A 12,867-nucleotide genomic window follows, 5' to 3' on the forward strand; every position below is an offset into this window, starting at 1 on the left:
TGTTTTTGAACTGCTAGGTTGGCAGAAGCTGGGTCTAACGGCTGGAGCTCACCCCGCTCCAGAACATTTTAACCAACATAAACTAAACAATATTTCAGTGGAAGACCTCCAGGGCCATCCAGTCTAAACTCTTTCTGCCGAGTAGGGTAAACACAACCAAACACCCCCAGCAGATGGTCTTTCAGCTTTTGTAATAATAATAACAATAATAATAATAATACACTAGAGTCTCGCTTATCCAACCTTTGCTTATCCGACATTCCGTCTTATCCAATGCTCTTCTTCAACAATCTCTTTTTCCTTTAGCATTTCTCCTTCAATTAAAGGAGTGCTACCCAACTCTCTCTCCATTTCCGATAAGTGAAAAAGACAAGACGAGGAGGAGGAGGAAAGAAAAGGGGAAAAGAGGCAGGACCAGAAGCAGAAGCGTCCTCCCTCCTTCCTTCTATGATTTCCATGCTCCTCTTTCGAATCCGGGCACTTCCCGCTAGACCGCTCCAGCTCCAAGGCATTGCCTTGCCTTAATCCAGTGGTTCTCAACCTGGGGTCCCCAGATGTTTTTGGCCTACAACTCCCAGAAATCCCAGTGGATTTACCAGCTGTTAGGATTTTTGGGAGTTGAAGGCCAAAAACATCTGGGGACCCCAGGTTGAGAACCACTGCATCCTTTCAGTCCTGTTGTTAGTATTCTAAGTGTCTAGCACAGTAGGAGACTCCGTATTATCTGACATTTTCATTTATCCAAAGTTCTGCTGGCCCATTTATGTCAGATAAGCAAGACTCTACTGTATTACATTACCATTATTTTACTCCATTGTTATTATTATTATTATTATTATTATTAATAATAATAATAATAATAGTATTATTATTATCGTTTATCTGACCTTCTGCCAACCCGTTTATAAGATAAGCAAGACTCTACTGTAATAATAGAGGAAACCCCAGAGGAGGTGGGGCACCCATGGAACCCCTGAGAACCTCTTTCAGAGCCTCAAGAATTTCCCGGAGCACAATTTGAGAACCGCTGTTCTAGACTATACCTTTACCCAAAGCTGAAATGTACATACTAACATTTCCTCTGAAAAGTTAGATTTGGCGGAACTGTGGTTGAAAACATAACACAAGCCAACAAATATTTTTCATCAGATATAATGTTAGGTCGTTCTTATAGAGGGTTTTTTTGCACTGAATTGAGATCTGTATTTTTTTTCTATCATGTGTTGTTTTTGCAATGAGGCTAATTGAATAATTAATGCATTTACACACTGATATCTATTAGATTCTATTGATATGAATGCATTTACTCTTCGATTATCTTCATCGCAAAAACTACACAGAAAAAATAAACACAGATCTGAATTTAGTGCAAAAACTTTAAGAATGACCTAACATTATATCTGATGAAAAATACTTGTTGGCTTGTGTGACACAAATATGATGTGAAATGTGCAATTTTAACAATAGTCTGCTGTAATCTACCATTCGTCATATTTTAAAAAGTTGACATGATGGAAAAAAATAAAGACATATTTAAAATCAGAATGAACTCTGATTTAAACTGTACTGCTCTCATTTCTGATGATTACAAAAAGTTTGATATATTTTTTGGCTTGTGTAATTTTTCCAAGCTTTTCTCCCATACCTGGGGATTATGGTCAAATCACTATCTATTTATGAAAGCAATGCTGACCTTGGTACCTTTCATTATGTTATTTGAGGTTTGGATGAGCTATCCACCTTCCCTTCATATTCTCGGACTTTGCCTTCCCTTAATAATTTTGACTGATTTTTTAAAACTCCCTTTCAGGTCCATGCAGAGGAATAACACACTCAGGCTTTAGGTGTAACTTAGGGTTGAAGAACTGTTTCAGGCCAGCGCCACCTTCTCTGTGCTAGGAAGGTTCGATGGCCGTCACCTGAGGCCTTTTGCAACCTGCATGGCATGCCCAAAACACCCACCCAAGCATTTTCCTTTCCCTCGGACCTTTTCCTCAGGTACCTACCCTGAAACAAAACCTCGTTGTCTGGTTGGCACTTCAGATGACACTACAATGAGGTGACTGTGAAAGTGTCTTCCGGATGTTGCTCTAGCATTGGACCCAAAAACCCACTCTTTTGGGCCGCAGTCATGATGGGGTGCCCTTGGGGTGCAAAGCTGGGGTACCTATAGTTGTCCTGGAGCGGCAGCATGGAGTCTCTCGGGATTGGGGAGATATTCAAGTCATTCATCAAAGGGCAAATGTAAGCCCCTCGGTGGTGAGCCCTTGCCATGTCCATGGGCTCTTTCTCAGTCTTGGGAGGGTTGGTGTTGGGGGGGCTGGCTAGGTGGGGGTTGAGGCAGGAGGCATCCGGGCTTCTCCCCATAAAGTCCACCAACATCCCAACCCCAGCTTTGTTGTCATAGGGAGGGCTGCGGGTGCTTGAGGTGGGGGAGTACCAATAACTGGGGTTTTTGCAGCTGGGTGAGTCATAGTGTGGCTGAGACATAGGTAGATCCCGGCAGGTCATGTGCACGCCCGAATGGGGCATGCCCGCAGTCCCTTGCATGCCGTGTTTGAGGGAGTCGCAGGCAGGAAGCTTCCGGATGTCGCTCGGCCGCAAGTCCTCTTTAAAGGCCAGGGTTGGGGAGCAGTTGGGTGAGAAAGCTTTTTGCAAGCCTGCTTCAAACACAGTCTGCGGAGGGGGTGGGGCAGCAAGTTGGTGGGGCAGCGCCGGGAAATGCTTGCTTTCCAGGTCCGTCTGCCCCAGGCCAGGGGAGTCACTCTGAAACCCTTGTCCAAAGGTGCCATCAGACGGGGTGGAGGGGTTCATGGAGTAGGGCCCAGTGTAGTCACAAGGGTCTCTTTCGCTGAGCCCAAAGCCCCGGGATTGGGAGGGCAAGGGGGACATGCTGCTGTCTCCGCTGTAGTAGTCCAGGCCTAAGTCTGTACTGTCTTGAAACGGTGGGTTCACCGACTGGGATTTTGTTGGGAACTTGCTTTTGCCAGTGCCTCTCTCTTTCCTGGAGGCACAGGCACCCCGGGAACCCCGTGGCTGCCTGGCCCCTGTACCCCTCTTGGAAGGGTATGCACCTGTTGAGAAATTCAGGTGAGCGGCATCAAATATGTCAACCTTCTTCCGCCTGCCTCGTCCTGGCTTGGAGCTGCTGTGGAATAAGACACTCTGATTCCAGTTGTAACCTGGGGCTGAAGAAGAGTCATTCCAGTCCATCATCAGCTTCTCTAGGCTCGAAAGGCTCGACTGGCCTTCACTCGACGAGGCCTCGCTGTTGGCTCTTCTGTAACCTCCTGGCTGGTTGAACTGAGTACTGTCAGAGGAGGATTCGGAGAAGGTCTCAGAGACTGTCTGCTGCTTGGCCTTCTGGGGCGTGTAGTTAGAGATGTCCAGGATGACATTAGGCTCATTGATATGGCAATCAAAACCTGGGTTGTAGAGCTGGTTGAATGTCTCCGCGTTCCAGTCCAGGTTGCTATAACCTTGCCGGAAAGCCCACTGGGAGGCACTGGGAAACTGCCGACAATTTTCAGGGGAGGGCTGAAAAGAAGTGGAACCTTTGGGGACCATGTAGCCACCTGGAGACACGGTACTTGCCCGACTGTCACATCTCATGGGGGTGTGGGAGGAGCTGGAGAACTGGCTGGGGTCAGAGCTGTTGAAGAAGGAGGCCTTACTCAATGGCAAGCTGGGACCTGAAGCCTGCTGGGCATAGCTGGCACTATGGGCACTGCTTGGTGATGAAGGAAGGCTGTTGCCACTGCCATAGGTGAAGCTGCAGTCTTTATTGTTGGGGCAATCCTGTGTGGCATGGTAGGGCTTGGCTTGCTGGAACAAGCTAGAGGGAGTGACGCTCTGCCCCCCGCCACTGCTGTAGTTGCCATACTGTGCATAGCTAGAGGCCACGGTGGAGTGAGCAGTGGGTGATCTGGACACAGCCGAGAGAGATGCCAGCTTCTGGTAGGCATCTGAGCCACGGCAGTCAGAAGCAGTCTGAGAAAGGTTGTATCCGGGTGCTCTGCTGGGAGGGAACGACTGCCGGTTGGTCATGACTGTATGGAAAGGTGTCTCAGTAGTGGCAGTAGTAGTGGTAGAGGGTGTGGTTTTTCCTCCCCTTGTTGGGTAAGATGCCATACCCCTCTGGGTTGCAATGGCATTGGGAGGGGCTGTGTATGTGCTAGTGGATTTCCGTGACTCAGAGCGTGTATTTGAGAGGGCAAAGTCCAGCAGATCGGAGGAGTCATCTGAATCCAGCAGAGAGCGGAAGTAGCCTGTGAAAAGATTCTGTCTTTCCTGACTGAGCTCTGATTGTGAGGATGGATTACTTCCACTGTAAAAACCGGTCCGGCTTGAAGAACAAGCCTCCAGTGCTGAAGAATGAAAGGTCCGCGAGTCTTGAAAACTGCAGTTCCTGTTGGTTTGGCTGGAGAGGTGTCCATGGTGGGATATCCAAAGGCTTTCCTTGTCTCCACACCAGTCAGAGGCTCCATCGCCAAAGTTCTGGTTAGGATTCTGTTCTGGAAACAGCACCCCATTTTTACGGGATCTCCTCTTTCTCTTGGGCTTCTCCATGGCGTCTGGTTCTGGCCGGCCTCTCTTCCGTGGGTGAATGGGGTCGGCATGCATGGCTCCCCCTGGGCCCACCTTTTTCTTCTTGCCAATTCCTTCAAAGAAATCACTAAAGGAACAGTGAGGCGAGCGGGCAGAATGTCCTCCTCCGCGTCCAAAGCCACCTCCTTTGCCACCACGCCGGCGGAAACCTTGGACCCGATGCAAAATGTGGGAGATGCTTTGAGTGTCAGGGGCCTGGTGGATGGAATCTGGCTCAGTTGGGGTCCAGCAGCGGGGTGGGGAGCAACGAGCAGAACACTGGCTCTGGCGGTTTAGAAAGGCAAGCTTTGCCAGGACATCGGAGTAGTCAGCTTTACTATCATTGGTGTCAGCAACGTAGGAGGGTTGCGGGGATGCCAGCTTCTGTTTCCTCCGTCTCCGCTTTTTCACTTCTGGGGTAGGCTCCTTGGGCTTGCATGGTCCCAACATCAGGTTTTTTGGAGGCCTTCCCCGCTTGCGCTTCAGGATAATGGGCATTTCCCCTGGAGGAAAGACCACTACGACGTTACGACCATTATTCTTCATCTTCAGCAGGGGAGTTGGCTCCAATGAGGAGCAGCTTGTCAGTTCTTTGCCTTCTAGGCTCAAGTTGCTGTTGAGGGAGGATACTTTATATGTTGTCTTATTCCTCCTCCCAAGGGACACAGGAATCTTGGCAATCTTCACCACCATCCTGCGTACCCCACGACACTTGGGCTTGAGGGGTTGCAAGTTTGTAGGCGCAGCCTGCTGGCCACCATCTCCAGGCTCCAGGGGAGAAAACATGGGGTCCACGATTTGATTCACAGGTAGAGCTGTCACTACAGCCACTGGCATCTTGGGTTGTTCAGGTTGCGCCATCACCACCTCAACCGGCATGGGCATGGGGAGGACTCGGGTCTCCGTGGCTATCTCTGCTCGCCTTCCCCGGCCTCCCCTCCTACGGCGGCAGAGTATCTTTGGTTTATCTGTTCTCCGCAGAGCGTATTTCCTGTGGTCATCCCTTCCTCGCCCTGCCCCACGCCTTACCACTCCTCTTGGGGAGTAGCCTCCAAGGCGTGATCCAGGCTGTAGGGAATGGACCCTTAGCGACTCCTCTGCTGCCATTTGGGGCTGGGAGTCTAACAACTTGGGCAGTGAGCCTAGCAGCTGGGCCTCTGGATCCAAAAGCTGGGTTTGGGAGTCCAGTAACTGATGGTCTAAAGCTCCTAAAGACTGGAGCCCCAGAGGCTCGGAAAGGGGTTCTAGGGACTGCAGTGACAGTGATTCAGACAAGGGCTCTAAGTTCTGCAGTTCTAGAGGCTCTAGACTTTGCAACCCCAAAGGTTCAGGCAGTGGCTCCACAGTCTGCAGGGCCATTGGTTCTGGAGGAGGCTCTAAAGATTTAGAATCAACTAGCTGAGGCTGATGTTCTAGAGTCTGTGAACCAATTAATGGGGACCTTGACTCTAGGCTTTGTAGCAACTGGGGATGGGACTCTAGAGGCTGAGGCTCTAGCAGCTGGGGACCTGGACATGCCAAGGAAGCCAGTTCACTCAGGATATCTGTATCAGCCAGCTCAGTATGGTCAGTGGTATCAGATTCTGAGCCGCTAGCTTCACCTGGGCTGCCAGGAACCTTCAAAGCAGGACTACTCTGGCAGGCTTGAAACTGGGCGCCTGTAGTGCCCTCATCTGATTCTCCCATATACAGGATGGGTTGGGTCTGTTTAGATAGCTCTGTTTTGTCACTGTCCTGTGCTGTGACTTCCTCAGGGCTACGGATGCTGTTGGCCAGCACAGGTGAGGAGTAGAAGCTGTACTGCAGGCCCTGGTCCCGCCCTTCCTCACTGAGGGACGGGTGGCTGTTGACCTGCAAATTGCTACAATCCAGGTGAACACCACAGCTCTTCAAGTCCTGCGAGAGGCGGTTGATGTCCTTCATGATGTCTATGAGCTGCACCACAGGGTAAAGGTTGATACGGCCATTGCCACACTTGCTCTTTAAAAGGGAGATGATGTTATCAATGTTGCACCTCCCTGAAGCTAGAGTGGCATTGGAAAAAGTCTTGGCAGTTCTCTCGTGTGCAGCGACCTCCTCTGGTCCTTGGGCCTTCTCGTCCGCCTTGGTACTGCTCTGAGTGTGAAGACTCTTATATCGGTCTGCTGTCTCGGAGGGGTGCAGCAAGCCTGATTTGTGCTCACGACCTAATACTGAGCAAGAGCCTTCTGGGAAACTGAGCATGCTGAATGACAAGGCCTTCTCTGCCAAACACGCCGACGCTTCCTGCGTGGGATGCTCTGCCTGATAGAAGTTGGGCTCTTGGGAGTAATCAGAAGAGCTGCGGATGGGACCTCCCGTTGGTGGTACCAGCGGGCCCTGGGATTTCAGCCGCTTCCGCAGGTCATCTTCACCAGTATGCCTCTTGGAAGAACAATTGGTTGGACGGATGTCTGCAAAAGCAGAGGCAGGACCTGAAACAAACAAAGAGAAAAGGTTAATCTTGACTGCTATAGTGGATGTGATCAGGGCCGTAGCCAGAAAAAAAATTCGGGAGGGGTTGAAATTTTCGGGGGGGGGGGGGTTTAAACATTTCATGCGCGGGGGTGGGTGTGGGGGGTTGAAACCTGTCTTCTAGCTCACACTGAAGCAAAGAGCACAGCAGGGGGCAGAGCAGCCTTCAATAGCCTGCAGCTCTGCCCCTGTCAACCACCTCCACCAAGTCTGGCCTCCTTAATGAGAGCATTCAACACACACACCCCCAACTTGGTTGCTTCGCTACATCGGCTATTGCTGCAAGTAATGACAGTGTGAATAAATTGTCAATATTTAAGGCCTTGCACGGTCTGGGGCCGATGTACCTGAGGGACCGCCTCACCCCCTACCAACCCCAGAGACCCCTCCGTTCTGAGGACCAAGATTTATTGGAAATTCCCAGTGTCAAGACCTTGCGTCTAACAGCAACCAGACGCAGAGCCTTCACAGCAGTGGCACCATCACTCTGGAATACTCTGCCACCTGAAGTCTGTGCCTTGCGGGACTTATCAGCTTTCCGCAGGGCATGTAAGACATGTCTGTTTCGACGGGCCTTTGATCTCTGATACTGCTGTTTTTAAATTGTTTTAAATTGTTTTTAAATTGTGTTTGCTTTTAGCCTGTTCTTGTAAGCCGCTCCGAGCCCCAGGGGAGTGGCGGCATATAAGTTCGAATAATAAATAAATAAATAAATAAATATTTGCCTGAGATAGTACTTGCAGTTCTGGAGGGACTCTTAATTTTTTGCATCTCATAGACTTAGCATGGGGATTTGGTTAACCAGTTAAAATTCATGAGTAAACTGTTTTGTTTTTTTAAAACTGAAACATTTCGGGGGGGGGGGGTTGAACCCCTAACCCCCCCCCCTCGCTACAGGCCTGGATGTGATCAGTTGTTAGGTATGACAACACCCATGTCTCAGTCTGCTGAGAATACGGGGTGTCCCCAAAATGTAAACAACCTGAACAGAATAGGAGAAAAGTATTGCAAAATTATAAGAGAAAACTCAAGTGGGGCTTCAACAATGTGAGCGGTGTAATGCTGCACAGGACAACAACTCAAATACCTAACATAAAAATGTAATTTAAGATGGAATGATTAACTCTGATTAAATCATTATTATAACATTAATTCTTCAATATGAATATATTTACTTCACCTTCAAGTAATCCTCATAACTACCAGTAGCGGTTAATGGATTTATGTGTTTCTGTACGGCAAGCTCTCATGGGACAAAGAGTTATGACTGACACAGGGACATCAACAAGAATTGAATCCTTATATTGGATTTCCTCATGACATGAAGAAACATTTCAGGTTGTGATATCACCCACTGGGGTGCCTCCATACCTCTCTTCTACATCTGTGGCTAACATTTTGGGCCTCACACATCATTAGGGAAAAGTGAAAACAGGGATGCTGAGCTTTAATTTGTCTCCCAAAGGTAAAGGTAAAGGTTTTCCCCTGACATTAAGTCTAGTCATGTCCGACTCTGGGTGGTGGTGCTCATCTCCATTTCTAAGCCGAAGAGCCAGCGTTGTCCGTAGACACCTCCAAGGTCATGTGGCTGGCATGACTGCATGGAGTGCCATTACCTTCCCGCAGGACTGGTACCTATTGATCTACTCACATTTGCATGTTTTTGAACTGCTAGGTTGAGAGAAGCTAGGGCTAACAGTGGGAGCTCACCCCGCTCCCCGGATTTGAACCAGCGACCTTTCGGTCAGCAAGTTTAGCAGCTCAGCGGTTTAACCCACTGTGCCACTGGATACAAGAATCTCACATAGGATACAAAAATCATCTTTGCTAGCACTCTAATGCCATGCATAAGGCTTGTGATGATGGCTATGGCTATTTTTTTTAAAAAAAATGAAAAAGTATTTTATGTGACTGGTAAAGGCTAGGCTTACGCGTGATCCATTTTAGCCATTTTCCTTTGGCCAATCCAGATTCTTTGGCTTGGTCGGATGGTTTTAACGGCAAGGGTCCAGCCGTAACAGTTTCCCATGCATAACGGGACCATGTGGCAGCCAAACACAGCTCCTCCTCCCCATTTTGGGAGCACACAGCGTGCAAAGAGACTGCCGCGTGCTCCTCCTTGCACAGGGTTTCCCTGGGAGCCCTGCCTACTGAGCCAATTGGAGCAGAAGAACGCCATGATGTGTTCTATGCAAGTTGTGTCTGCTTCCTTAACCTCATTGCTGAAACCCAGGCTCCCTTGAAGGGAAAAAGGAAAGGGTCCCAGGAACAGAAAAAGGAGCCTTCTAAGTTCCCCATTGTTGCTACTGGGCAGGATCTAGCTATATGTTTTGGCTGCAGATTGAAAACAGCTATCCAGCTACCTGCCCGTTTTCGGGATGCGCACACAAACAGATACAAGGGTCTACCGGAATCCAACCAGCAGAAACAGATCAAGGTTCAGCTGAAATGCACAAGTCTAGTAAAGACTATTCTACCTCTTGCTGATGGAGTTTGGATAGGCAAGGAAGGGAGAAGAGCTCTTTCTCCTCCGGCCAGTGACTGAATCCAAACCTTCTTCTGCCACAAGGAGTGCACAGATATTGGAGATTTCTCATCAGCCAAAGGCTACACGGCTTTTCAAACGCTGTTGCTCTGCAGCAGCTACTGACAATATCACCCAAGCAAGCACTTTCACTGAGGCTATATTGTCTTCTCTGTTGTGCTCACACAGCTAACTCTAAATAGATGGGGAAACATGTGAATGTTGCCCCGATGAGAGCAAGGAACATGTTTGATTTTTGCTGAGGCCGTCCCAGTATTAGTGACCATAATGTGATGCGTGCCACAAATTCATTTCCTAAAAAAACAAAACAAACAAACCCTCCCCTGGTTTCTTTTTCCCCTACCCTTTTACTTGTTTAGCAGCTTCATTGTGCCTTTCTTAAGTCCTGGAAAGCACATCTCCTACAGCAAACAACAAGGCCATTTATTTCACTGCAAAGAAATGCTCCGGTGGTACCGGAGTCTGCAGTGGGGATTCCAAAGGGCAGTCTGATGACAGCTGGAGATTCAGCTCTAGGTCATAGAAAGGAGCATTGTTATTCTACTCTGCTCTAGTTAGACCTCCCCTGGACAGATGTATCCAGTTCTGGGCTCCGTAGTTCAAGAAAGAGCTTAACAGGATGGTTTATGGCAAAGGTGATAAAAGACTTGGAAACCAAGACTTGTGGTTAGACCACACCTGGAATATTGTGTCCAATTTTGGGCACCACAATTGAAGAGAGATGTTGACAAGCTGGAATGTGTCCAGAGGAGGGCAACTAAAATGATCCAGGGTCTGGAGAACAAGCCCTATGAGGCTTAAAGAGCTGGGCATGTTTAGCCTTCAGAAGAGAAGGCTGAGAGGAGACATGGTAGCCATGTATAAATATGTGGGAGGAAGTCACAGGGAGGAGGGAGCAAATTTGTTTTCTGCTGCCCTGGAGACTAGGACGCAGAACAATGGCTTCAAACTACAAGAAAGAAGATTCCATCTGAACATTAGGAAGAACTTCCTGACTGTGAGAGCCGTTCAGCAGTGGAACTCTCTGCCCTGGAGTGTGGTGGAGGCTCCTTCTTTGGAAGCTTTTAAACAGAGGCTGGATGGCCATTTGTCGGGGGTGCTTTGAATGCAATTTCCTGCTTCTTGGCAGGGGGTTGGACTGGATGGTCCATGAGGTCTCTTCCAACTCTATGATTCTATGATCCTAAGGGATAATTTGGCAAGTTGGGTGAGTTTAACTCGAAGAAGAGATGACTGTGGGGTGATATACTGACTATATTTTAATATCTGAAGGTATGTCATGTGGAAGATGGAGCAAGCTTGTTTTCTGCCATCCAGAGGCTAGAATACAACCAATGAACTCTAATTACTAGGCTTTGAATTCCCTTTGGGGGAGATAAAGTATGGTATAAATACGTATGATGATAATGATGATGTTAATAATAATCTGATAAACAAAAAAACATGGCTGTGGCTCACAAATGGAACTTTGAAAAAGGAGACGGAGGGCCTGATTCTGGCAGCCCAAGAACAAGCCATTAGAACCAATGCCATCAGAGCCAGAATTGAAAAGTCGAAGACAGATCCCAAATGTAGACTCTGCAAGGAAGCAGATGAAACAATAGATCACATCCTCAGTTGCTGCAAGAAGATCACGCAGACAGACTATATGCAGAGGCATAACACCGTTGCTCGGATGATTAATTGGAACTTGTGCCACAAATACCATCTGCCTGTGACAAAGAACTGGTGGGATCACCAGTCTGAAAAAGTTACAGAAAATGAACATGTTAAACTACTCTGGGACTTCTGAATTCAGACTGACAGAGTTTTGGAGACCAAAACTCCTGACCTCACAATCGTGTTAAAAAAACAGAGTGTGGATTGTCAATTTTGCAATCCCAGGTGACAGCGGGATTGAAGAGAAACAACTGGAAAAGCTGACACGATATGAGGATTTAAAGATCGAACTGCAAAGACTCTGGCACAAACCAGTCAAGGTGGTCCCAGTGGTAATCGGCACACTGGGTGCAGTGCCTAAAGACCTTGGCTTGCACTTAAACACAATCGGAGCTGATAAGATTACTATCTGCCAGCTGCAAAAGGCCACCCTACTGGGATCTGCAGGTATTACTCACTGATACATCACACAGTCCTAGACACTTGGGAAGTGTCCGACGTGTGATCCAATACAACAGCCAGCAGAGTGATCTTGTCTGCTGTGGACTCATATTGATGTGTTTCAAATAATAATAATAAGAAGAAGAAGAAGAGGAGGAGGAGGAGGAGGAGTGCAAAAAAGGTGGCCCTTTCTCGCTCTAAGATTCTATTATTCCTTTAGTGGACTAGAAGTCCCAGAATCCTCACAGCCACTACGGCAGTGGTTCTCAACCTGGGGTCCCCAGATGTTTTTGGCCTTCAACTCCCAGAAATCTTAACAGCTGGTAAACTGGCTGGGATTTCTGGGAGTTGTAGGCCAAAAACATCTGGGGATCCCAGATTGAGAACCACTGCACTATGGCAATATATCCATTTTTCCACCCATTTTTCTATTTCAAAGGCGTAGCCAACATTCCATGTTTCCATGCACTTTAATATTGATTAGGATTGCCTGCGCGCCCTCTTCTTTCTTTGAAAATCCTATCCTAGTTTACCCTACCTTGTTCATGCTCCAGCATTTTAAATTTCAAATTTTAATTATTACATTTGGCCCGGCCATAGGTTCTTTTTAAATGCGGTATGTTATTGTTATTGTTTATTGCTTATTGTGTATTTTTTGTTTTCGAGTTTTCTTTTAACTGTTGGTATTTATTATTTGTTATCGCCTTTGTTTATTGATGTGTTGTGGGCTTGGCCTCATGTAAGCCGCACCGAATCCCTTGGGGAGATGGTAGCGGGGTACAAATAAAGTATTATTATTATTATTATTATTATTATTATTATTCTGTTGTATTTTTGCTTGATTCTGGGACACTTGCTATCCAGTTTGCAGCAAATCAGGGAGGTCATGATTTGGAAACTAGAAATCACTTCACAACCAGCTCCCACTTTAATTTAGACAAGGTCTGGTTAGGTTGAAGTGCTAAAGGGGTAAATTGTTATTGAAGAGATGAGCAGAAAAATGTGATGATATCCCAATTAAAAAAACTGGGTAGTGTGTCCCTGCATTTTGGGACATGCCAGTTTGCAGCAAATCAGGGAGGTCATGATTTGGAAACTGTAAATCACAACCAGCTCCCATTTTAATTTAGACAAGGTCTGAT

General features: G+C 47.5%; 1 protein-coding gene across 2 annotated transcripts in view; it reads right to left on the reverse strand.

The window, feature by feature from the left end:
* Window positions 1–12,867, reverse strand: part of AHDC1 (AT-hook DNA binding motif containing 1) — a 366,391-nt gene that overhangs the window by 33,164 nt on the left and 320,360 nt on the right. For both annotated transcript variants that reach the window (XM_067460556.1, XM_067460557.1), the window contains one exon: window positions 2,007–7,040. In XM_067460556.1, coding sequence (XP_067316657.1) covers window positions 2,050–7,040 — 4,991 coding nt within the window. In that variant the 3' untranslated portion in view covers window positions 2,007–2,049. The remainder of the gene's footprint in view (window positions 1–2,006; window positions 7,041–12,867) is intronic.

Source organism: Anolis sagrei, chromosome X (assembly GCF_037176765.1).
Source record: "Anolis sagrei isolate rAnoSag1 chromosome X, rAnoSag1.mat, whole genome shotgun sequence".
NCBI lineage: Eukaryota > Metazoa > Chordata > Lepidosauria > Squamata > Dactyloidae > Anolis > Anolis sagrei.